Raw genomic sequence first — 25319 nt, 5'->3', positions numbered from 1 at the left:
CCAGACACCTCTGTCCATAGAATTCTGCAGGCAAGAATACTGGAGTGGATAGCCATTCCTTTCTCTGGGGGATCTTCCCCACCCAGGGATTGAACCTGGGTCTTCTGCATTGCAGGCAGATAGATTATCTACCATCTGAGGCACCCTGGGAAGTGGGGAGAGAAAAAGACTGGCTGGTAGGGGGGATGAGGCAGGACTGTTTTTACCACCAGGATCAGCGAGAGGTGAGAGCATTTGTGGACTCTGTGCAGGAGGCAGGAGTGAAGGAGGTGCTGACAGCATAAGGCAAGCCAGTGGCTAACCCAGGGCCAGCTCCCTGGGAGGCAGGAGGGGCAGTTGGCCTTGGACAAGAGGCGAGCCCCTCGGAGGCTTGAGAGGGGTGTAATTAGGGTCAATGGGTAAGAAAATTCAGGTGCTCCTGCGTTTCCAGAATGTTTTTTCTTGGCTCAGGGATGAGGACCCTGTGGACAGAGGATGATCGTGGCTGTGGATTTGGAGTGACTGCCTGGAGAAACCCGGATCAGGAGCTGTGGCCATGGGTGGGGGGAGCTGCATGTGGGGTGGAAGCCCCACCTTGCTCACCCTGGGCTAGTGGAATGGGCTGGGTCTGAGCTGTAGGAGGCTACTCCTAGGCGTGAGGCCTGTCCTGTGACCCACTAAACCTCAGCCTCCAGGAAAGAGGCTAAAAATAAGGCTGTGGTGAAGAAGGGAGGGGGTTGTGTGGGTCCAAGCCAGCCTGGAGCCCAGAGGAAAATCTGAGACGACCATCCGGGCTGCTGTGACACACGCTTCCCGTGCCAGCGGCCAGTGGGATCTCACCGGCCTGCGGCAGTGGCCTTTTGCAGGACTAGAAGAGGGAAAACAACCCAGAGAGGCTCAGGCAGGGCCTGACCTGGAGTCTTACAGCCTGCCCAAGGCCCTGTTTCCTGGGGGGGTTCCTCTGACTTCCTGCCTGGAACTCAGGCCTTGGCCCCAAGACTGGATTGCAGGGGGCTGCTGGGACAGGGGCATTCAAAGCTTCCTGTGCCTTGGGGTCTAGACTGCTCAGGAGTTCCTGAGGGCCCTGGATGCCCATCGGGATGTGGTGAAATACTGCTCCCCGTTATGAAGCACTCTGTGCAGTGGAGGAAGTCAAGGAAGGCTTCCTGGAAGTGGAGGCAAATGCTGGACCTTAGTCATGGGTGGGGGAGTGCATCTAGTCAGATGTCTGGGATGTGCCTTGGGGAGGAAGCAAGAGTGTTTTGTTTCTTAAAATAATTTTATTTATGTAGGGCTGTGCTAGGTCTTTGTTGCTACATGAGGGCTTTCTCTAGTTGCCATGAGTGGGGCCTACTCTCTAGTTGTAGTGCACGGGCTTCTCAATGTGGTGGCTTCTCTTGCTGCAGAGCATGGGCTCTCAGGTACAAGGGCTTCAGTACTTGTGGCATATGGGCTCAGTAGATGTGGGTGGCACACAGGCTTAGTTGCCCTGAGGCTTGTGGACTCCTCCCAGACCAGGGATCGAACCCATGTCCCCTGCATTGGCAGGCAGACTTCCAACCACTGGACCACCAGGGAAGTCCAAGAGTGTTTAGATTTGCTGTGGACACATGCCACCTTCATTGTGACCAGTTTGATATGGCCTCCCTCCCAGAAAGTGGGCCTGAGGTTACTGCAGAACCACGGCCTCCTCTGGGCTGTGGGTGGGGACCCAGTATAGGACCCCGAGGGAGTGGTACCCTCCTACTATCTCTCTCTTTTTAAAATTTTTTAATTGGAAGAAAATTGCTTTACAATGTTGTATTGGTTTCTGCTGTACATCAGTCATATATATCCTCTTCCTCTTCTCCTACCGTCCCTTGACTCTTCCCATCCTTCTGTTTGCCCAGTGCCTAAATTGTGACAGTCTCTGTCCTGGGTTCTAGAGATGACTTGCTATGGTCCCAGCTCTCAAGGGGCTCATGATCCAGTTGGGGGGGTGGGGAGGCAGGCACCTGTCCATCTGTCTGAGGTTCCCCCCAACAAACAGTCCTTGGGGGTTGGCTGTGTGCCCGGCCCTGGGCTGGGGAGGGGGGGTGGGCAAGAGCGAACCATGCAGAAGCCATGGGACAAAAGAATGAGCTTAGGTTTTTGGTAATAGACCTGGTTTCAGATCTTGCCCCTGACATCTTGGGTGCTGCCTGACAAGCTATATAATTTCCCGGAGCCTCGGTTTCCTCATATGTAAAATGGGGATGATAACCCTAGATCAGCATGGGTAGGAGGGCTAGAAATACCCCTTGTAGAGTCACACACAGTGCCTGGAACTCAGCAGGAACCAGCAACTAGGTGTTTTTTTGCTCCTGGCCACAGGGGGTCCAAGGAGCTCATATCCATGTCCCTGTGTCTTCTCTATAGAACAAATTGATCCTAGTGTGACAAGTGCTAAAACAAGGATGGACAGGGGAGAGTAGGAGCAACAAGCTCTCCCCATTGTGGGAGGGGGAGAAATCATGGAAGACTTCCCAGAAGAAGAAGCATCTAAACTAGTTTTGAAGGAATGGCAAGAATTAATTCAGCAACAAAATTGCACCAGGGTAAGAAGAGGCAGCAGGTATAGTTAGGGGAGCCATAGGTAGGTTGGAGTGGCTAGAGCATGGGGTAGGGGTTGATGCCCTGAGAAGTGAGGCTGGAGGGTGATGTTGGCAGGGCTGAAGCTGCAGCCGCATAGCCTGATGAAGCCAGGGGAGGCACCTGTGATGGTGATTATGTGAGAGAGGGCTGTGATCAGATCAAAAAGCTGCAGGCCCTGGCTCAGGACTGGGAATGGGCTTTGAGGCTGGGAGGTGAGTGTGGGTGCCTCCCCGAACTCAGCCATGCCACTCATAGCCCCTGATGGAACTCGAGGCCTCTGAGTCTGAGCTGGGGGCACCTCGGAGGTCCCACTTGATGGCTCTGCCATCCGCAGACCCAGGATTGGCCCCTGGTTTCCGCCTTCGAGGTAAAGTCGCAGCCCGCCCCGGTTATTAAGTCGTTAGCTGGGTCTCACGCAGCCTCTTCATTATGGGTAATTATGGTGAATCCTCTCTGGGTATTAATAAGGAGGAGACCAGCTGCTCTTGACTGTCAGGCTGCTAGAACAGGAAGTCCCTGGGCATCCTAGCCCTGGGTCTCGGGTGGGAGGACTGTGGCATCTTCTGCAGCACTGGCCACCAGATGGGACCTTCGTACTGTGTTTGGAGATTCCACTTTCAACCATTTCCCTGTGACTTTGAACTTGTGGCTTAACCTTCTGTGCCTCTGTTTCCTCATCTATCCAGTGGGATGATAGTACCAGCCACCCAGAGTTGTGTGAGGGCTAAACTGATAAAGCACTTAATGCTCAGTAATATGAATCACTGGAGAAGGAAATGGAAACCCACTCCAGTAGTCTTGACTGGAGAATCCCATGGACAGAGGAGCCTGTAGGTGGGCTACAGTCTATGGGGTTGCAAAGTGTCGGACACAACTGAGCGACTAAACAACAACAAAACAACAAGAGAACCACCATCATTTTAGATGCTGGCATCAGCATCATCGTGTTGAATTGTTCTGGGAGTTCCCGGAAGGCAGGGTCTGGTCCCTTCCTCTGTCCCCTGCGTGGGGAGCTTCAGAGAGAGGCCCTGTCTCCTTTCTCCCCTCTTCCTTCTCAGCGCAGATGTGCGGTGGTCAGGGGGGCTCTGGCCTGTGGTCCGGCCTTCTGTTCTGAGATAAGCTGAGGTAGAGGCCCTGGGGCCTGTGGGGGCGGAGGGTTGTGCTTACCCGGGGGCCCTGGTGGAGAGCTACGTGAGGTCAGAGGGGGCCAGGACGTTGATGGCCTCCATACCGCCAAGGCCCTGTCCGTCCACAGCTGTGGATCGTTTCTAATTGTCCTAGTTACCAACCCTGTTGACGCTCCCTAATGGGAGTGCAGAGGTGGCTGGAAGTTGGGAGAAGGGCAGACATGGCCTCGAGGGCGCTCATTCCCCCAAGAAAGCAGGCCCGGAGCCCTGCCTGCTTCCCTCTGCATCTTGGCTCCTCATTGGAAAATTGGAGGTCCTGGTTATGCTCCTGAGGACAGCTAGGGGGACGTGTTTGTGCACATGTACAGGTGAGCAGGTATAAGCATTACCTGCATGCCCTCACCACTGTCTCCTTGGCCAGAGGGCTTTCCTGCACAGCTTTCAGAGGCTGCCCATCCACTCTCCCCTGAGGGCAGGGTCCACCTCTGGGGTTCCAGCACCTAGTCTGGGGCTGCGCTGCAGGTGGGCAAGAGACCCTGGCTGGCAGTAGGAGGCTTGGTTGCCCTAGGTGGGCTGAGTGATCATGGAGGAGACTCGCTTCTCTGCTCCTTGGACCCCACACTGGCTGAGTGCGAGGATAAACACCGCAGGATGGATGCTTGGCCTCCACGGTCCCCAGTGGCCTGGCTAAACTGGGCAGGGTGGAGTTTTCTAGATGGGGCCAGGCTGGGCCCTGAGGGGTGGAAAGAGGACTGGGCGGAGGCTGAGGGTCACCTGTGTGGGGTAGAGGGATGTGGGTGCCCAGGGGTCAGACGTCTCCAATAATCACCCTCTGTCTTCTCCTCCCAGGCGTTCTTCTGGATATCCAGCAACACTTTGGGGTCAAGGACCGTGGCGCTGGTTTGCTGCAGTCAGGTGAGGCCCATCTCCCATCCTGGTCCCTCCACCTGGCTTTCTACCCAGTGGGGATTCCCTGCCCATCTCTTCTGTGGTCCTGACTTGCTGAAAAGAACGTGAGCTTTGTGTCCAACGTCCCACCTTGTCACTCACACAAGGCACCACTTCTCCCAGCCTCTGCTTCTATTCTTGTAAAACAAATAGCACCTGCCCTCAAGGCTGTGGGTAATACACAAGAACGCAGGCACCTGGGAATCACCTCTCAGATGCCAAAGCAGGAAATTCTAGCTGGTCAGCCTTGGAGCTGGTTGCAGACCCAGGGCAGGAGCCTGAGAAACCTGGGTCCCAGACTAGACCTGGGTCTGAGGTTCTTGGCCCCTCTCGCCTGGGATCCTGGCCTCGGGACTGATGGGGAGGCAGGGCCCAAGCCCCCTGGGCCAGGGCAGCCTGGCAGGTGATTATGCAGTTATTCCAGCCTCTCTGCCCCTCCCTCCGGGGTCCATGTCAACCTTGCGCCTGCCCAGCCTGCTAAGTGGCCCTGTTGGACCTGAGGTCCTGGCCCTCCCATGGGCTGTGGCCCTGCTGGCCATGCCCTCAGCAGGACCCCCAGGCTGGGGCAGAGACTTGGAGCAGTGTTACATCCTTGCTGTGTGGCCAGATCCCTTGGCCCTGGTTTCCCCTGGGTGTGAGGCCCTGTTAGATGTGGGGGAGAAGGTCCGTGGTCTGCATTCCAGTCTGGGAACCCCATCCCCTCCCGGGCTCTCCGGGCTCTCCGGGGAGGCAGGGGCGGAGCGAGCTTGCTCCCTCTAGGAACCTGCCTGACCTGTCTGGGTGGCATTCCGGCATGCCTGGTGCCAGGCCTCCTTGAGCCACAGCCACTCGGCCAGGCTCGTTTCTCACTTCCCAGGTGGAGTCTTCTGGGCTTAGAGAGAAGGCAGATGAATAGCTCCAGGGTTCAGCCCTAATAGGTGAGAATGGATGGAGCTGGGACTGGGGCAAGGCTGTGGGGCCCAGCTCCTCCTAAGGGCATCCAGGTACCCCCCGCCCCCGCAGACATCACCTCCCAAGCCCCTCTGCGGGCTCCTTGCTCTCTCCCTGCCCTTGCTTGGCCTCCTTTGGCTGGGTCAGAGCAAGTCATCCTGCCCTGGGGCCTGGGACAGGTTCCTCCAGCCTCCTGGGCTCTGGGCAACGCACTGACCAGCACTTACAGCCTGGGAAACGGGGGAGACTGAGGTCAAGCCCGATGGGAGTGTGGGAGGGAGCAGGCTGCCAAGCTGGTGAGGGAAGGGCAGGAGGGAGCCTAGTCGCCCATCTTCCTCCTTCCATAGCCCCTGAGTCACTGGGGACCCAGCCCAAGCCTCATCCCCTTCCAGGTTGCTGACTGATCTTCCCCCGCTCCAGTCTCCACTGACGGAGGTCAGGGCCAGTGCATGCACCCAGGGAGAGGATGCGAGGGCTGCAAGGGTCATGGCTCTGCCACAGTTATGTCCCGGGCTGTGCCTTTCTTGGTTAAGAGAGAAGTCATGGCAGCCCCTACTTATCCCTGGCCACCTGGTTGGAGGTGGGCAGACCATCCACAGCATCATCTTCTTTGATTCATCCTCCTCCAAGCTCCCTTTGGTTGGCTTCACTTTCAGGATAGCATAGAGGTCAAGAGAGGGAAAGCGACTTGCTTAAGGTCTTGTGATGAGAGAGTAGAAGGCCTGTCATTGGGACTTCTGCATATGGGGTCCTCTTGGCTTGGGAGGGGACACAGACACTCACTGGATTGGTGAGGCTTGTCCCAGGCATCTGAGTGTCTGGCATCTCAACATTCTTGGGGTGAGTGCCTCTGGGCCATGGTGAGCATTTCCAGAACTCTCCAAGACCCTCTAGTCTTCGCCCTGTGGTCCTCATCCTACCACCCACCCTGGGCACCAGCTTGGAGGGCTCCCCAGAGTGTCCTTGCCCTTCTGGCCAACTGAGCCAAGAAACCAGGTGGGCTGGCCCAGGACGTGACTCAGTGGGTTACCAGGCAAATCATCTAATTGGCCTGGGCCTCAGGCACCTGTCTCTTCCCCAAGCCCTGATAAGGTCGGAGGCAGGTGGAGGGCGCCAGCTAGGTGTTGGTGCTTGCCCAGATCAAAGGGCCAGGATTGAGGGCTGGGTTGCCTGCTTATTTGTGGGCACCAGAGGCTGCTGGGCCAGGAGACAGGGTTGGGGGGCAGGGGCGGAGAGTTCAGCCTGGGCCTGCCCGTGCTGTTTCCCCTGGGGACCAGAGCATGAAGGCTGGTTTGGGAAGAGCCTACTTTTGGCAGCCCCCTCGCATATTGCTGCCAGCTCTGAGCTGGCCCCTCGGCTGCAGCAGCCATAGCTCAGCCTCTGGCAGAGCCCACAGCAGAAGTACAGCTCTTGGGTCTTGCTGTCTTGGGAAGTCAAGAGTCCCATTAGGCTACATCTAAAGGGGCAGCTGTTGCCAAACCTACTGCTCAGCAGACCCTGTGCTAGGCTCTGCCTCGGACTCAGTCCTTGCACGCAGGAAGATTCCTTGTATTGATGGGAATAGAAGACATATTTAGCCCCCACCCAGTGGAGACTGTGGGAGCCTGGGGTGGTGGTGGTTATAGCAGAGAGCATGGGCCTAGCTGTATCTGGTGGCAGGTCAAGACTTCCCCGAGGAGGGGACATTTGAGTGGGGCTTTGAAGGATGAATTAGAGTTTACTCGGGAAAGCAGAGCTTCCCAGGTGGCACACTGGTAAAGAATCTGCCTGCCAATGGAGGAGATGTAGGAGACTTGGGTTCGATCCCTGGGTCAGAAAGATCCCCTGGAGGCGGGATGGCAACCCACTCCAGTATTCTTGCCTGGAGAATTCCATGGGCAGAGAAGCCTGGCGGGTTATAGTCCATGGGGTCTTTAAAGAGTAGGACATGACTGCGCACACACACACAGGGGAAAAGACTTCAGTTAGCTTGTTGATTTGTCAGAGTTTCCCCCTTCCCAGCTTGATAAAATATGTCAAGAAAACATATTTAAATGACATAGCTGAGTTTGAAAGCTAAAGCTAGCAGGGACATTTTCATGTGATAGAAACAAAGAGTTGAACTCAAAAACAGGAGTGAGAGCTGATACTAAAGCCAAGCGGGGACCAGCATATGTCTTAGAAGCTTGTTACAATATTTTTAATGTAAACATTTTTATCACAAAGACTTTCAAATATACACAAAACATAGAATAATGTAACAGGTTTCCATAGAGCTATCACCCAGATTCATCAAAGTATGACTAGTCTGGCCCCGTTTCCAGACTTGGGGGGATTCTTTACTTTGAAGATCATGCAGAGCAGATTTGGGTCCCTGTGTTTTTAGTTGATCACCGATATATGGGTGATTCAGTTTCTGCCCGGGGCAAGCTCCCTGATTTCAAGCTATATACCCAGGCCGGTGGACAGTTTTTCCATCCGTGAAAAGACATCGCTTCCTTGGTTCAGCATTTTAGCAGGGAGCCGAGTCTAGCTTGTGCTTTGTACAGGCCTGGGAATTCCGCCCCCTTCCATAGATAGGCATCTGTTTTCAGGAAACCCAGCAGAAACAATTCCAAACTGCTCCTTGGGGAAGCTGTCATGACCCAGGACCTGCACAGGACACAGGTGACAATTCCCACTGAAGACAAACCCAAATTCAAAATGAACAGAGCATACAGGGAAACCCACATTTGTGGGAGAGAATCCACCAGCTCAGAAAATGGGGAAACCCACTCCTAAAGAATTAGAGAGAACATACTCATTTGAAAAGACTTTACATTAGGTATGTTTAACACTCAAAGCTCTAAAGAAAGAGTAGAATTTATAGGACTGGAATAGCACATTATTAAAAAAAAAAAAAGTAAGGAGATGTTTAAAAGCCCTAAATTCGAAATTCTGGAGTGAAAAATACAAATATTGAAATAAAAAATAATTAGATGAGTTAACAAGTAGACTAGACCTAGCTGAAGAGAAAATAAGTGAATGAGAAGCTGGATCTGAGAACACTGGCGTAAATGCAACTCAGGGGAGCGGGGAGTGAGAGTGAGGGCTGTGGTGTCGCTGGCTCTGGTGTGAATTTTGTCGTGGGGAGAGCTAAGGTGAGGGGCTGGGGACAGCAGGTGGGGTCTGATGGTAAGGAGCATCTGGGTTTTGTCTGGAGGCAGCAGGGAGCCAGAGAAGATAGCAGAGCAGGGCTGGTCCCTGTAAGGTATGTGCATCAGGAGGGTCATGCTGGGGCTGAGTGTGGGAGCGGACGGTGGGGGAAGCTGGGCAGCAACTCAGGGCTGGGGTTTGTGGCATCACGAGGCAGGGCTAGGATTGGGGGGGTGGGGGCGCAGGGACAGAGGAAGGGCCAGCTCAGACTGAAACCAGACGGCGCCTTTGCTTTGGGACTGAGTCTCCCTCCCCACTTTGGCCAGCCCGGCAACATCCTCCAGCTTTGGCAAAGACTCAGGTTCTGCAGGCAAAGTTGGGAAGCCCCCGTGGCTGTCCCCTCACGGCTCTCCTGTCTGAAGGGATGCTGGAGAACCTCTCTTCCCGAGGCCTCAGTGGCCAGCCTAGGGTCTATATCCTGAGCAGAGTCTGAAAGAGGCATAGTTCCTCTCCTTCCTGCTGGAACTCTTGAGTGTGGTGGGTGTCCAGGCACCGATGGGGGGTGGAGGTTGCTGATCTGGGTCCTCCTAGTCATCTCAGCCAGCCTGGGCCTCCATCCTCCATATCCCATGGGCAGGCATAGCCTGACTCCCGCCACCCCGCGCCTGCCTGAGCTCCCTCCCTGCCCACAGGATGTGGAGGATGGTGAGTCTCCTTCCAATAATAAGTTGGTTGGATCCGGATTTTGTAAAAATAACCCTGGTCCAGCCCGGGCTGAGGTGGGGCTGGACACGTGCTCCAAGGCCACGGTGTGGGAGCCCAGGGCTCCCCCAGTGCAGACCTCACCCGCTCCTGATCCAGGACTACCTTCTCAGCAGCCCCAGGGGGTGGGGTGTAGGGGTGGTAGTGGTGGAGGGGTTCCTGGGGCTGCCTGCCAGGGCTCAGAGCTCTTAGCAGGGATTGCTCAGAGCTCTTAGCAGGGGTTGCTCAGAGCTCTTAGCAGGGGTTGCTCAGAGCTCTTAGCAGGGGTTGCTCAGAGCTCTTAGCAGGGGTTGCTCCGAGCTGTGGGTGCTGGCCTCCTCAGCGGGCCCACTGGGAGAAGGCTTGCAGCCAGCACCACAAGAGGTGGAGGGTGCCTTAGGGACGCTCTCAAGCCCTGATGACTTCCTGTTGGCCCTGCGAGGAGGAGGTGGGACTTCCTGGTGGTCCAGTGGTTAGACTCTGCACTTCCACTGCAGAGGATGCAGGTTCTGTCCCCAGGGACCTAGATCCCACAAGCACGAGTGCGTGCGTGCTCAGTCGTGTCCGACTCTTTGGGATCCCGTGGACTGTAGCCCGCCAGGCTCGTCTGTAAATGGGATTCTCCAAGCAAGAATACTGGAGTGGGTTGCCCTTTCCTCATCCAGGGGATCTTCCCAATCCAGGGGTTGAACCTGCATCTCTTGCATTGGCAGGCGGAGTCTTTACCACTGTGCTATTCGGGAAGCAGGTGCTGGGAGGCAAAAAAATTAAAGAAAAAGTGAGAAGGCGGCATCGTCCATTTTGCAGAGGAAGGAGTGAGGCTCAGACCCAGCTTCTTCTGTTGAGCCAGGGGCTCTGACTCCTCCCGCGCCGCCCTCCGAGGCCCTGCCCCCTGCCCTGGCTCCCTGCCAGCGGCTCCATTGTCCGGGACCTGTGGGCTCAGCACATGTGAGCTGACGGAGGGCTTCCCCACACCCTGACCACAGGATGTCCTCGTGCTGGGAAAGCCATCCCTGCCGAGACCAGGGGTGGGGCAGCCACTCTGCCCAGAAAGCTCTCCTCGAATAAACAAAGACTATGGGTTTGTTGTTGGTGGGCCCGGGAAGCTTCTAGCCTGGGCTGGTCTTTATTTTCATCAGAGCTTCCTGCTGGCCGGAGAAGGTTCTGGCCCTTTTCTGGGACATGGGTCACCTGTCCAGGCCTTTGCCCGTGCTGTTCCTTCTGCCGGGAATTTGTTTTCCTCTGGTCCCTACCTGGTTGTGTTCAGGCCTTTCTGCTGGCCTGTGACATCCCTGAAGGCCAGGAGAGGTCCTTTCTCTTGTCTCCCCAAGGCAGAAGGGGAGGGCTGTCAAGGGGAGTCTTCCTGCTGACCTTGGACTCCTAGGTCCCCAAGGGGAAGGCCCTGAGGAACAAGGGAGGCCAAGGTCAAGAGGGTTGCTGTGTCATCTTGAGCAATTTCCTCCACCTTCCAGTGGCCCCAGCTGTAAAATGGGACGGAAGGTAGAGCTCCAGTTGGGGCTTGGTGCTCTTTGGCAGGATGAGGGTGGGGAAAGGGCGTGGCTGCTCCTACAGGAGTCCACCTGCAGTCCTGGGTGCCTCTGGCCACCCAGACAAGCATGCACAAAACCAGTGGGTAAAGTGCCAGAGGGGCTGCCTTCTGGTTCCCCTGTGGACATGAGGGTAGGGTTGGACCAGGGTGGCTGGATGTCAGACTGAGGCCTGACCCACCTCCTTCAGCCCCTCTGCACCCATCCATTGGGGGCTTGCCTAGTGCTGCGGATCTCCCACTGCCCACTCACTAACCACCAAACCCGGTCCTAGCGGTTATGGCCTGGTCCCCCTCCATGGCCCCATCCCCTGCTGCTCGCTCCATCACCTTCCCAGCCTGCAGCTTCATGCATCTTCCTGCTGTCCCCGACACACCCTGAACTTTCTCTGACCTTTGGAACATCAGCTGGGATCTTCTGCCTTCCTGGCCTGGCAGTCTGTAGTGTGATTTAGAGCAAGGACTTTGGAGTCAAGTTGGAGTATAAATTCTGGCTCAGCCACACACTAGCTGTGTGATATCACTCCTTTAAGCCTCTCTTGTGTCTTCTGTAAGATGAAGATAATAGAATCAGATTGAGGGGATCTGTGCTTATGTCCAGGGTAGGTACGTACCTGGGCCTTGCCTAGAAAAAATGCTCCATAAATGGTAACTGCAGTTATTATTAATGGTCAGCATTATGGCTCATTAACCATTATACAGTCATACGATTTGTAACTGATCTTTTAGTATTCTTGATTTTAAGTGTTATCATCACCACAGTAAACTCCTATGCAGCCTTCAATGCCCAACTCTGGCATCACTGCCTCCAGGAAGCCTCCCTTCACTGTCTTGGCAGAATTTAGCCCTACTTGCTGGTTCCTTGACATTTTAACTCTTTAAGCTGGGCAACCCGCAGATGAGGTCTACTCCCTGGTCGGACAGCGGGGGCAACTCCTACTCTGATTTTTTTTCTGCCCACTCCCCACCTTGCAGAGACAGGCATAGAGGGAGCGATTCTTCCTTCTTCCCTAACATGTGGAGTCCTCATGAGACTGCAGTCTCTTTCCTACCCCTATTCTTCTCTGATCTCAGGCAGATCCTGGGAGACAGACCCAGCAGGAACAATTCTTTTTCTAGATACGAGGAAATAATTTCTACCTTGACTGATCTAAACAAGGGCCCATTGTTGACCAAGGTTGACCCACTCTGGGCAGGGCGTGGCATTAAGCACTTTACAAGCATTATCTCAGTAGTGCCCAGAGCAAGCCGGGAGTTGCTATTTTTATCTTCATTTCACAGATGAGGAAGTTGGCACGGCGGAGGTGGCTTAGACTCCTGAGAGTTGATTGTTAAATTTTCAGGAATTGTGTGAGCTTGTTGTTAAGCACAGACCGTTGTTAAAAACTAAAGTACATCAACTTACAATTAAACAACATATTAAAAACAAAGGTAATAAACGCTCAATATTCATCACTTCCTAATTATTTTACTGCCTTGTATCTGTTATCTACGTTCTTTAGGTTATTTATGTCTGTTGAATCTGGATGGTAGACTCATATACAGCTCTACGTGACTGCGTATCTCTTCTCAATTCTGATTAGTGACATCATGTTGGGAGCTTGAAATCAGGCCACATTGGGAGTATTTGCACCATGAAAACTGGCAAACACTACACATCAGGGCCCGTCTCCCCTCCCTTGTGGAGAGAGAGTTGCTAAACATTTATCAGCACACCACGGAATGAGGAACAGAGAGGTTGTGACCTGCCCAAGGTCACCCTGCTGGCAAGGAACAGAGCTGAATTTGAGCCCGGGCAGTGTGTCTGGAGCCCAGATTCTTGCACCTCTCTGCTGTGCTGATTCTGCAGCGGGCCCCCCATCACCCAGTTGGGATTAAAAAGTATCCTCACACCCATACACACTCTCTGTCCTTCTCCGGAGGATAAGAGACAGTCACGCTGCTCCAGCCTGCCCTCCTCCCTCCGTCTCTTCTCCTAGGGGCTCAGGCCTGTGAGGGACCAGCCAGCCCCTGTGAACATCCAACTTGGCGGTCAGAGGCCACCCTGTCTGCTCACCCGGCCTTTGTCTGGCCATCTGCCCATCAGCTGCGGGTCCGCCTTCCAGGAGGAGGAATCAGGGGCTGCCTCTCTGCATGACCTGGCGCCTACCCTGCCTTGCTGGCCTCTTCATCCCACCTGGGACCCCCAAGGCCCCTCCCATCCTGCTAGAGCCATCCCCATGGGGTCCTCTAAGACTCTGCTGCTCTCTTGTTCTGGAAGAACAAAACCAGGTCACCTCACGCCTCTGCTCAGCATCCTCTGGTGTCTTCCTCTCTCACTAGAAGCCATAGTCACCTCAGTGGGCCACAAGGCCCTACCCCATCTGGCCTTTCCTCCAGGTCCCTCTACATCAGCTACTCGGGTCTCTCTGTTGTTTCACAAATATGCTAAGCCCACTTCTGCCCCAGGATCTTTGCATTTGCTGTTCTCAATCTAATATCGGCATGATTCATCCCCTCATCTCCTCCAGGTCTTTGTTGAAATGTCACCTTCTCTGACCTTTCTATTTAAAATGTTTATGCCTGTATTCTTTCTCTTACACGCTTTTCCTACTCCTTTTTCTGCCCTTTTCCCCTCCTTAGCACTTGTCACCACCTGACATACTATATTTTTTGTTTGTTTGTTTTTTGTTTTTTTGTTTTTTTTTTTAATATTTTTAATTTTATTGTCTGTTTGTCACTAGAATGAAAACTTCAAGAGGCCAGGAATTTTGTCTTTGTTGAATGGATGAAAGGATGGATGAATGAGCGAGTTATTGAATGAATGAATGAACAAAGAAATGACAATGTTCCTAATTGTTAGGAAAGCCTCTGTAGCTTACTGGGAGTAAGGGTGGCTGTGTGATCAGGCCAGTATGAGACCTGGGTTTCCAGGTTCAGTTCTGCCCTCTTTTGCTGTGTGGCCTTGCACAGGTCCCTTTCTCTCTTTGAACCTCTTTTTCAAATATAATAAGGAGAGCGGCATGGCAAAGTATAAGGAAGACTGGCTCGAGTCAGGCAGATAGGGGGTCAAATTCCCACTGGAACATTTACTGCCGTTGGGACTATGGGTAAGTCACTTCTCTCTGTGTGAGAGAGAGAAGTGAGATGGGACGGGGGTCAGAAGGACACACAAGATGCTATGCGGTGAACGCCTAGAGCAGATCCTGGTGCATAAAAGTGTTCAGTGAATAAATCTTCACTCTTTTAAAAAGTGAAAGTTGCTCAGTTGTGTCCGACTCTCTGTGACCCCATGGACTATACAGTCCATGGAATTCTCCAGGCCAGAATACTGGAGTGGGTAGCCATTCCCTTCTCCAAGGATCGAACCCAGGTCTCCCGTATTGCAGGCAGATTCTTTACCAGCTAGCCACCAGGGAAGCCCAAGAACACTGGAGTGGATAGCTTAGCCCTTTTCAAGTACCTAAAGGGCTCACCTTCCACTGGGCATTGAAGAAGATGGAGTCGTGTGATCTCCTAACCCAGCGGGGCTGTCCTGGCTCCCTTGGGCCCAGGGCCTGGCTGAGGCTGCCCCTCTTGGGTGGGGGCTGCTTCCTCAAAAGGCACTTGGTCTCTTGCTGGGTGATCTGAGCAGGTGGGCTCTGCCATGGGACCCTCCCACCCTCCCACCCCCTACCCGACCCCTGAAACTCTCCTCTCCTACGCAGTTTTCATCTGCAGCTTCATGGTGGCCGCCCCCATCTTCGGCTACCTGGGTGACCGCTTCAACAGGAAAGTGATCCTCAGCTGCGGGATTTTCTTCTGGTCGGCGGTCACATTCTCCAGCTCCTTCATCCCCCAGCAGGTGAGGCCTGCCTGGGCTTCCTACCCGGCATTCCTGTGCGTCCCATCCATGTGTCCTGGTTCCTCCAGGGGGTAGCTAGTCTGATTGACCTGTCCTAGTCTAGACTGGGGTTCCAGCCTGTTGGGTTCAAGTGCAGTGGGGTGAGGGGGTCTTTGGGTACTTTGATACACTGGCCTTGCTGATAGGCTTTCCCTGTGCTGGCCTTGAGCTGAAGGACTCGTAGCCTGGTGGGACATCTTAACTCTCCCTGAGCTGCTTCTGATTTGCAGAGAGTGTGAGGAACAGGAGGAAGCAAGTCGGGCCAAGGAGTCAGGACTTTGGGTTCTAGTCTTGGCTCTGCTGTCATCTTGCTGCGTGACTCTAGATACATCACTACCTTTCTCTGGGCCTCACACGGTTTGCTCTTTGTCCAGTGACCAGCCAGCTCCCTGGATCAAAGTACTCCGGAAATAAACATCAGTTCAACATAAGGAAGATGTTTCTGACTTGTCTCCCACAGTTCAGGGTTTGACGATCCCAGTTCTGTGGCCCATTCAGCTTTGTGATCTGGAGAAACTTGCTTTACTTCTCTGAGCCTCAGTTTCCTCCTCTTTACTAGGGGGATAACACTTTGCAGCTTGAAGGGCTATTGTGAGAAATAACTGAACTGGTGGATGTCCACACCTTGACACATACATGGAAGGTGTTCAACACATTTTTATTTCTGCTATTTCTTCCAAAGAGGAGATATGTTGCTCTGATAGGTAGTAAGTGTCCCGTCACTAGGGGTGTTCAAGCAGAGAAAGGACAATCACATGATGGCTATTGGAGATAGAGGAAGAAGGGGGAAAATCAGGTCTTATCCTCAGGGAGTTTTCAGCCTAGGGGACAAAAGAGGAGGCCCTGGCTTTGGGAGCATCCAGGCTGGGGGTGGAAAGATGTAACAGGAGCACTCACATTCAGACTTTCAAGATATGCAAAGTGCTGAAAGTCCTCACTGAAGAGAGAGAACAGTCTTTGATATCCACATAGTCAGGGAAGACTTCCTGGAGGAGGTGGCACTTGAGCTGGGCAGGCAAGACAGGCAGGTTTGGTGAAGATGGCACAGGCTGAGGGAGCAGCCCTATGGAGGCATAAAGGGTGTAGAGTGTTGACAGATCAAGGAGGAGAGTGCTTTGACTGGAGAGGGAGGCAGGGACCAGGTCATGGAGAGCCTTGACTGCCAAGTTGGGAGGCCTGAACTTCTTTCTGGGATCCTGGGAGAGTCTGAAGAAGGGAAGGGTGACTCAGATTTACACTTATGGAGAGGAGGTTGGAGGTGAGGGCAGAGAGAACTGGTAGATTTGGGGGTTCCAGCTTTGCTTCATGGGGCAACTTCAAGGAGGAGGGTCAGGTCAGTTAAGCTCCAGGCCTAGAGCACCAGGTAGAGCCTGATGGCCACAGGGGACTGGACCAGAAGAAGCTCCTGGGCCCCCTCTGGGTCTTCTCCTGCCCCTGAGGCTGCTTCTGGGATCGACCAGTGAGTCTAGGACCATGGTGTCAAGTCTGGGCACCGTTCTGGGTGTGTGGGAGGAAAGGAGAGCTGGGGAGAGAAGATGAAGAGAGGCAGAGGGAGAAACAGACAGGTCACTCCCAATTCATCTCTAAATTCACTGCAGTCATGTTCTGAGTCCCATGGCGGGTTTTGGTGGACCTTGGCAATGTGATTCTGAAGTTAATTTGGCAGAGAAAATGCCCAGTAACAGCCAAGAGCATTGTGAAAATAACAGTGAAGGGGGCCTTACCCCATTAGTTATCACAACATGGCTAGTCTAACTAAAACAGCAGAGGAATAAACTAAGAGATTGAGGAAACAGAGTCCTCCTTTTCATGGGAGGATGAAAGTTGCATCTCAAATAAATGGTGTTGGGAGGACTGGCTGTCCATCTGGATGGAAGATAAAGTATGGTCTGTATTTCTAACCACACTTCAAAATAAATCCCAGATAGATGAAAGTAAAGTTAAAAGCAAACTATAAAAATCAACAAGAAAAAGACAAATAGCTCAGTAAAAAAAAGTAGGCAAAGGATAGTGAGAGGCAATTCCTGAGGAAGATCCCCGAAGGGTAATGTATGTAGGAAGAGATGGCTCTCGGCTTCCAGAGTAATGAGGGCACTGCAAATTAAAACAACAATGAGATGCCATTTCACACCCATCAGATTGGCAGCAATTAAAAAGGCTGACAATACCAAGTGTTATTAAAGCTGCTGGTGGGAGTGTAAATTGGGAGAGCCTCTTTGGAGAGCAAAGTGGCAAGATTTTATAAAATTCTGTGTGCACCCCAGAGCCCTGCCTTCTACTTAAAAGTATATGCCAAAGAGAAACTCCACCTCATGGACACGAAGTGATGGGTGCATGCAAGGACGTTTGTCGTAGTTTTGTAATAGAAAAAAAGAGACAGGGAGAGAGCGAGACAAATAGTCGAAATGATCATGACTAGGGGGGTGCCCAGATAGAAGGGGGTGTATTCATGCTATGAGATTCTTGGCAGCAAATGAATGAACTAGATCTACATTAACCAGCTGAAATGGGTTTCCAAAAGATGAAGGGGAAAAAAAGCAAATTGTGGGACAAGATGCATGGAGAAAAACATGGTCATTTGATTTATTTTTTTTTGTGAAAGCATACAGGGGACACTAAATGTTGTCCGCTGGTATGTGTACGTACAGGCAAAGGTAGAAGTCATGACAAATGTGCCAGATATCCAGTTCCAGGGGGAGGACTGAGGATCAATGGGATCCTTTGTCAAAGAGGTCTTATCTGCCTGCTCTTGTAACCGAGAACAGGACATCATTCCCATTTTCTTTCTCTTTCTAAAATAAAATAAACGCAAAAGATAAGATAATATATATATATATATTTTTTTGTTCTGGGGTGGACTAGCCCTTCCTGAGCAAGATGTGAAATCCAGAAACCATTAAGGGAAAATCAGCAGCTGGGACAGCATTGAACTAAATAACACAAAATAAAGCTTCTGTGTGATGAAACTCCCCGTAAAAAAGTGGAAAGAAAGATGGTGGTGGAAAATATTTGTGACCTATCTAATAAATGTCAATTCCCATGATATATAAGAAGCTAACAGAAACCAATGCAAGACAGACAAAGAATCCAACAGAAAACTAGGCAAAGGCTGTGGGCAGCTGATTTCCAGGGAAAGAAGCACAGGCAGGGGGCCAGGAGAAGGAAGACTCGGAGACAGTGAGTGAAAGGGTGAATGAACTATGGAAACGAGAGGCACAGAGATGGGTGGGCAGGACCAGCAATGTGGAGAGATGGCTGGGAAAGAGATGGAGATGGAGAGCAGGAAACAGGGAGACCCGGAGGAGGGTTGGATGTGGGCGATGCTGGGCCGGATGGGTGGGTAGGGTGGGGCCGGGGGAAAATGACCAGGCTTGGTTCTCAGGCCCTGGCAGCTGCGGGGATGGAGGGGCCGGGTCCACATCAAAGCGGGTAGGACCACTGGCAGCTGGCATGGCCCCACCCTTCCCGGCTCAGCTGGGCTCTGCTCTTTGATGTGTGATGGGGGAGGGGTACAGAGCCCACTGGGCTTGCCCTGCCCACTCCCCATGTACACTGGGTCCTCAGTGCCGCCAGGGTCAGCCCAGCGGCTCTGTCGGGGGATGGGACACAGAGTGGGGCTGGCTTGAGGCTCCCGAGGTGGGAGAACCCAGGGAGAAAGGCTCCTAATCGGTGGGGCTGGCAGTGGAGACACAGGCTCTTACTCCTACCACACCTACAACTCTCAGTCCGTGAAAGTCCAGCTCCATTCCAGTCCTGGGCCCAGTCTGACCCATTATTCAGGGGTGGGAACTGAGGCCCAGAATGGCCCAGGGTATAGCTGTTGCTGAGGCAGTTGTTGGGCTCCATCCTGGCTCCTGGGCCCCTCAGTGGGTGGGGAGCAAAGTGGGGACCAAGGATGAGCAGGCAGAGGAGCAGGATGGTCCCCCGGCAGCGTGCGCCCCTCCCCCACAGCACTTCTGGCTGCTGGTCCTCTCCCGCGGGCTGGTGGGCATCGGCGAGGCCAGCTACTCCACCATCGCGCCCACCATCATCGGCGACCTCTTCACCAAGAACACGCGCACGCTCATGCTGTCTGTCTTCTACTTCGCCATCCCGCTGGGCAGGTGAGGGATCCGGGCAGGGTCCCCTCAGATTTCTGACCATCCCCTCTCCTTGACGTCCGGCTCTGTGACCTAAACATGCGGGTGGTCAGCATTGAAAGCCGCCGGGACCAGCTCCCTGGCTGGTTGAGGGGGTGTTGGGGTGGGGCAGGGCTGGTGGCCTCCTAGACTGCTGAGCATCCCCTGACCCCCACACCCCGGCCTCTCCCTGCCTGACTATGCTGTTTTCTCTGCAGCGGCCTGGGCTATATCACCGGCTCCAGCGTGAAGCAGGCGGCCGGAGACTGGCACTGGGCCTTGCGGGTAAGGACACCTCCCCCAGAACAGCTCTTGCCCAGGGTCACCCAGAGATTCGGGGACAGAGCCCAGGCCTGGCCCCCTAGCTTCCCACCTCATGGACCTAGGCTCTTCTCCACGAGTCCATTTTGAGGTGTCGGGGAGCCAGACTTGCCCCCGCCACCCTCAGGGGCCGCAGTCTGTGAGGACAAAGGAAATTCCAGGTTCATGGTGGCACTTCCTGGATCGAGCCAGGCGAGGGGCACTGTACCAGGGTGGGACTGAGACAAGACCTCTGTGTGGGGCCACTTCCTGTGCTGCAGGAGGATTCAGCACAAGTGTGCCAAGGCCCCAGGACGGTGCAATCAGAGGAAACAGAGATCCCCAGTCTCGCGAAGGAGAGGAAGCTTAAGACAAAGTGTTTTTTCCTCAAAAGCAGGAAGGAAGCAGCCTCCGTGGAATTTTTTGATGGGGGGTGGGGGAGACGGCAAATGGAGAGGAACTCCCCAGCCCACGGGCTCCCAGGCCTGGTGGGGGTGGGTACAGATTTCCCTGTTCTCATGAGCGGGTGGAGGAGCTGGCGGATTGGAATCCAGGCTCCCAAGATGTGCCCCTTCCACCCAGAGAGAGGACTGGAGATTCTGTTCTTGACACTGGGCAGGATGCAAGGAAGACCCAAAGGGGCCCCTTGAGCCTCTGTTCTTCTGGGACCCCCATGCTGCTGCAGCTGCTTAGTCGCTTCAGTTGTGTCCAACTGTGTGTGACCCTGAAGACTGCAGCCTGCACCTCTGTCCATGGGATTCTCTAGGCAAGAGTACTAGAGTGGCTTGCCATGCCCTCCTCCAGGGGATCTTCCCAACCTGGGGATCAACCCCGGGTTGCCTGCATTGCAGGCAGATTCTTTACTGCTGAGCCACCCACATGGGCCCCTCCCAATTGATCACCTACTTGATATATTAGCTGGAAGTTTCATGCCCAACCAGTCCCTTCTCAGTGCTCACCCTCCCCAGGGAGAGGAGCTGGCCTGAGAAACTTTCCCAGACCCAGGGAGGTGGGTAAGAGCTGGTATCTGGCTCCCTGACCCCAGGAACTCTCCTTTCCCAGTTCTCATCCGCCCACCTACCTGTCTTCCTTTTGTTCCATCCATCACCTATCACCCATCACCCATCCATTCATCCATCCTCCTGTGTTTCCATGTGTTAATTCATCCACCCAGCAATCTATCCGTCCAACCATTCGTCCATCTGTCTGTCTCTCTATTTAGCAATCTACCTTCCTTCCTCCATTGTGACCATCCCTCCCTCCTTCCCTTTCACTTTCAGTCCCCTCTCCAGTCCTACCCCTAGTCTGGACACCCCATTTGGAGCCCACCATCCCTTTGTGCTGGCATCACCCCTGGTGGCTTTGCCTAGTCTGGAAGGCTGGGCAGATATGAGCCCAGAGGAGGAGTCCAGGGCCTGGGGAAGCTGTGGCTGGCCTGGTACCCCTTCCCAATGCCAAAGAGAGACAAAGACTCTGGGGCCCTGGTGTTCTAACTTGGTGTACCCTGCCCCGCCAGGTGTCCCCCATCCTGGGCATGATCACAGGAACGCTAATCCTTGTCCTGGTCCCGGCCACGAAGAGAGGCCACGCCGACCAGCTGGGTGGGCAGCTCAAGGCACGGACGTCATGGCTCCGGGACATGAAGGCCCTGATCCGCAAGTGAGTGCTGCTGGGAGGGGTCCAGTGGGAAGAGGGAGGGGTTCCGAGATGAGAGGACATTCCCCCTCGCCTGCTTGGCCGAACTGCTGGCATCTCCACTGTCGACAGTGCTGAGACCACTAGTGTTGATGTTTCCTGAAGCCAGAGCCCTTGGCCCCAGGGCCAGCAGGGAAGGCATCTGAGGCCTTCTGCCCTTGGGGGGAGGGTGTGAGTGAGGAAAGCCTGCCTCCTGGACCCTGCCAGCCGCAGGGGTGCCAGCACCCCCTGCTCAGTGTCGCTGCCCCGGCCTCTCTCCAGCCGCAGCTACGTCTTCTCCTCCCTGGCCACGTCGGCCGTATCCTTCGCCACAGGGGCCCTCGGCATGTGGATTCCGCTCTACCTGCACCGTGCCCAAGTCGTGCAGAAGACAGCAGAAACCTGCAGCAGCCCGCCCTGTGGGGCCAAGGACAGGTGGGGCTGGGCCTGGGGGTTGGTGCCAGGGGGCGGGCAGGGGGTGGGTGGTGAGGGATGCGGTCAGCCCCCGTACCCCAGCTCTGCCCCCTAACCCACTGTCCTCTGTCTCTGCAGCCTCATCTTTGGGGCCATCACCTGCTTCACAGGTTTCCTGGGCGTGCTCACGGGGGCAGGAGCCACACGCTGGTGCCGCCTGCGGACCCAGAGGGCCGACCCGCTGGTGTGCGCTGTGGGCATGCTGGGCTCTGCCATCTTCATCTGCCTCATCTTCGTGGCCGCCAAAAGCAGCATCGTGGGGGCCTATGTGAGTGCAGGGGGTGGGTGCAGGGGCTCTGGAGCAGGAAATGTGGGGGTGGGAGACGACCCCGTCCCCCTCCCACTGGAAGCTCCAGTCCTCTGTCCCTGCTCTGAAAAAAAAAAAAAAAGTGTACTGAGCTACCCGGACCTTCTTTCCTCAGCAGTTCCAGCACTGCTGCTGCTGCTGAGTTGCTTCAGTCGTGTCTGACTCTGTGTGAACCCATAGACGAGGGCTCTGGGTGCCCTTTAGGGCTGTGGGCCTGGCTTGAAGCCTGTAGATTATCCACAGATTTCCCAGGAGCCTGACTGCCAGGAGTTGGTGGGGGGAGGCTTGTCGGGGGCTCCCTGCCAGCAGCCAGGGTGCAGGGAGCAGCCTGGGACTGATGGTGGGTAGAGCGCCCCCTGATGGTTGTTCTGGTCTCTCCTGCCCACCCGACCCCGGACAGATCTGCATCTTCGTAGGGGAGACACTGCTGTTTTCTAACTGGGCCATCACCGCAGACATCCTCATGGTGAGGCAGGCCATGGCTGCTCAGGGCAGCTGGGGAGGGCGGGTGAAGGGGTGGGAGAGCTGGCAGGACTTGTGAAGGGAGACAGCAGGGATTTTGGGGGGTCTGCATTGGGCCAGGGCCTGGAATCAGGGGGTTGAGCAGGCAGAAGGGAGGGACGTGGGGACTGGGTGCAGAAGGGTAATATATGGAGGCCTAGGTTTGTGGCTGGGAGGCTGGCAGTGCCAGGCTGGCACCGATGTGGTGCTGTCTGCCAGCGCTCCGCCCCCAGGGTCTGAGCTCCTGTGGACTTTGCCCTCTCCAGCTCAGCCCGGGTCCCGGGCGCGCCTGCCCGATGCCTGCGGCTGGGCTGGGTGGACAGAAGCTGTCTTCACAGGGCCAACAATGGGCTCCAGACCAGCCAGCCAGGGACAAAGGGCTGTCTGAGTGGTGGCAGGGGTTTGTGTCCTTGGGCAGGGACAGGAGCAGTCTAGGAGGGACCTGGAGGGGCCTGTGGCCTTGATAACAGGCAGCAGTCTGGGGGGGGTGGTTGGAGATGGGGTGACATGTGGTCCTGACCTCAGGGATCCTCCAAGTCGGGGCCAGGAGAGGGTTGGGAGGAGGGTATGCGGGGGACTGACTGGTGGTGGGGAAAGTGTCTGGGAGGTGCTGGGGGTGGGACCCGGGGGGGGCAGGGAGGAGGGACTCCTCAGGGGCCACCTTCGGGGCACTTGGAGTTTTCTGTCAGAGGTCAGCCTAGGAGGTCAGATTCTGCCTGGGTGTTGGGCCCCTGCCATCTCTCCTCCTCCAGGAAGCCTGCCTTGCCTCACCCGAGCTTTCCTGGAAATCTGCTTCACTAACCCCCGACCAGCCCATGGCTAGAGTGGGCGGTCTAACTCAGCTCTGCACCTCAGCATGGTGGCAGGGGTGGGGCGGGGTCACCACACACGCAGGAGTGACAGTCAGAGTGAGACTGAATCAAGTGCCCTTGGCAGTAGGCAGGACCCCTGCTCTGCCTCTACCCCCCGGGGCAGCCCCAGCTGCTGGCAGGGTTTGGGTCCCAGGGAAATTGTGTCCCATTTTATTAAGTGTCACAGCTAAGTGACTAATTATTCCTGGAAACAGGGCCATGCAATCGAGGTCTCCCCTCCCCCCGCCCCCGGTAACTGGGTGCTTGGTGGGCACTAGCTTCTGTTATAGTCTGTCCACAAAGGGTGGGGTTCTGGGGCAGGGGGCTGCCCAGGGCACTTGCTGAGGTGGCTGCTGCCCACCCTCTGTTCCTCTGCCATCAGCCCTTCTGTCTGTCCTTGGCCCACCCGGCTTTAGAGCTATGGCCCCTTGTGGGTCAGAACCTGCTTGGTCTAAGCAAGAGGGTGGGTTTTGGGGGCCCAGGGGCTGCGGCAGTCGGTGCTGGGGGTGAAAGTGGAGGTTCTTCCAGGCAGGGTCCTCTTCACCAGCATCGCCTATCTCTGCCAGCCTGGGCCTTGGCAGGGCAGCCAGGATGGGTCTTTCCCCTGTGGGGGAGGTGAGGGCAAGCCTAAGGCCAAGGTTCTGGTCCCAGGGAGGCCGTGTGCCATCTGTGTGCCTCTGGGCCTTGGTTTGCCCGTGACCGGTGCACTTGGCTCTCTGGCAAGGGCCAAGTGCAGGTGCTAAGACAGTGTGGACTCAGGAGCTGGAGGAGGGGGTGGGGAAGAGAGGAGGGCCCAGGAGAGCAGTGTGTCAGGACCCTGGGGCAGGACTGCGTGTGAGGCCATGGGAGCTGCAGAAGTGTCGGGCCCCCTGGGATGAGGCCAGGTGGGTGCACCTGGCTCTCCTGGCCTCTGACCTGCCACCTCTTGCACAGTACGTGGTCATCCCCACCAGACGGGCTACTGCCGTGGCCCTGCAGAGCTTCACCTCCCACCTACTGGGGGATGCCGGAAGCCCCTACCTCATTGGCTTTGTGAGTACCAGGGACTGGAGGGGAGGGGGTGAGCCAGGGGAGCGGGGCTTCGGGAGGTGGCCCTGCCCTGACATCCATCGGCTCCCCCACCCCCCAGATCTCCGACCTGATCCGCCAGAGCACCAAGGACTCCCCGCTCTGGGAGTTCCTGAGCCTGGGCTACGCCCTCATGCTCTGCCCCTTCGTCGTGGTCCTGGGTGGCATGTTCTTCCTGGCCACCGCGCTCTTCTTCCTCAGCGACCGTGCCAAGGCTGAGCAGCAGTGAGTTGGCGGCATGGGTGGGGGTGGGCCTGCTCCGGCTGTGACAGCCGAGGGTGAAGTGGGTGGGTTCACCTGGCCGACGAGGTCCCTGCCTCCAAGAGGTGCGGCCTGCATCACTAGTGGGGGCCCACAGCGGCCCCGGGGTTTGTGTGGTGGGTCTAGACAGAGTGTTTCTCTGGAACGAATGGTTTTCAGGGCTGGAACTCTGCCCCTTCGTTTTCCTCTCGTCTGACTTCTTTCTCCTCTCCTCTTTACTCCCCCCTCTCTCTCTCCCCTCTCCCCACTCCTGGGCTCTCCCACCTCCCCCTGGGGCTGACGAGGTCCCTGCCCAGTACGTCCGGCCCGCCGGCCCCCGCGATGCGATGCTCCAGAGCAGTGTCCGGGCCCGGCCCCCGCTGATGTGCCACCTTGACCCCCGCCCGTCTCTCCCCCAGGGTGAACCAGCTGGTGATGCCTCCCGCATCCGTGAAAGTCTGAGGCAGTGAGTGTGGGCGGGGGCACTTCTTGCAGGAGAGAAGGGGTGGGGATCTCGGAGTGGGGAGCTGTGCAGAGGGATGTTCTAGACTCCCTGTGTCACGTCTTGCCTGAGCACATTGCAGCCCTGGGATTGGTCCTCTTCCTCCAGTAATGTTGCCTGGATTGACTGGTGGACCCATGGGATGAGGGGGCGGACAGGCTCCCTCTTCCAGTAAATTAGCTCCCCCTTCCTTCCTCAGAAGGGCTGGGGGCACAGGTCAGTGTGGGGACTGGCCAGGAACTCCCTGCTGTTCCGGGCTCCATCCTCCCAGATCCTCCTGGTGGTGCCAGAGCCGGACTCCTACTTGGACCTTCCTCTGGGCCTGGCCTCCGGGGGCCTCAGCTTCCCAGCAGAGGAAAATGCAAGGTCACTGCCCCCACGCCTTGGCCGTGGCAGATCTGCTCTATCCCTGCCAGTGGGGCCC

At 55.6% G+C, this 25319-nt stretch overlaps 1 protein-coding gene across 5 annotated transcripts in view; it reads left to right on the top strand.

Moving 5' to 3' along the window:
• Positions 1-25319, top strand: part of SPNS2 (SPNS lysolipid transporter 2, sphingosine-1-phosphate) — a 37665-nt gene that overhangs the window by 10699 nt on the left and 1647 nt on the right. Inside the window, exons 2-13 of one of the 5 annotated variants that reach the window (XR_014079498.1) lie at positions 4569-4634; positions 14685-14821; positions 18812-18963; positions 19197-19263; positions 20795-20937; positions 21235-21387; positions 21505-21694; positions 22134-22199; positions 24019-24117; positions 24215-24378; positions 24813-24859; positions 25095-25261. Coding sequence is in view for 2 of the 5 variants with exons in the window: in XM_081579859.1 (XP_081435985.1) it covers positions 4569-4634; positions 14685-14821; positions 18812-18963; positions 19197-19263; positions 20795-20937; positions 21235-21387; positions 21505-21694; positions 22134-22199; positions 24019-24117; positions 24215-24378; positions 24813-24855 (1280 nt within the window). In the remaining 3 variants the exon portion in view is untranslated. Of the gene's footprint in view, positions 1-4568; positions 4635-14684; positions 14822-18811; positions 18964-19196; positions 19264-20794; positions 20938-21234; positions 21388-21504; positions 21695-22133; positions 22200-24018; positions 24118-24214; positions 24379-24698; positions 24860-25094; positions 25262-25319 lie in introns of all 5 variants that reach the window. The other 4 variants (XR_014079497.1, XR_014079496.1, XM_081579859.1 and 1 more) reach the window with 4 other exon arrangements.

Source organism: Giraffa tippelskirchi, chromosome 3 (genome assembly GCF_054371585.1).
Source record: "Giraffa tippelskirchi isolate mGirTip1 chromosome 3, T2T-mGirTip1v1.2.pri, whole genome shotgun sequence".
Classification (NCBI taxonomy): domain Eukaryota; kingdom Metazoa; phylum Chordata; class Mammalia; order Artiodactyla; family Giraffidae; genus Giraffa; species Giraffa tippelskirchi.
Note: the sequence above shows the minus strand (reverse complement) of the source record. Positions and strands in the feature narration are given on the sequence as shown.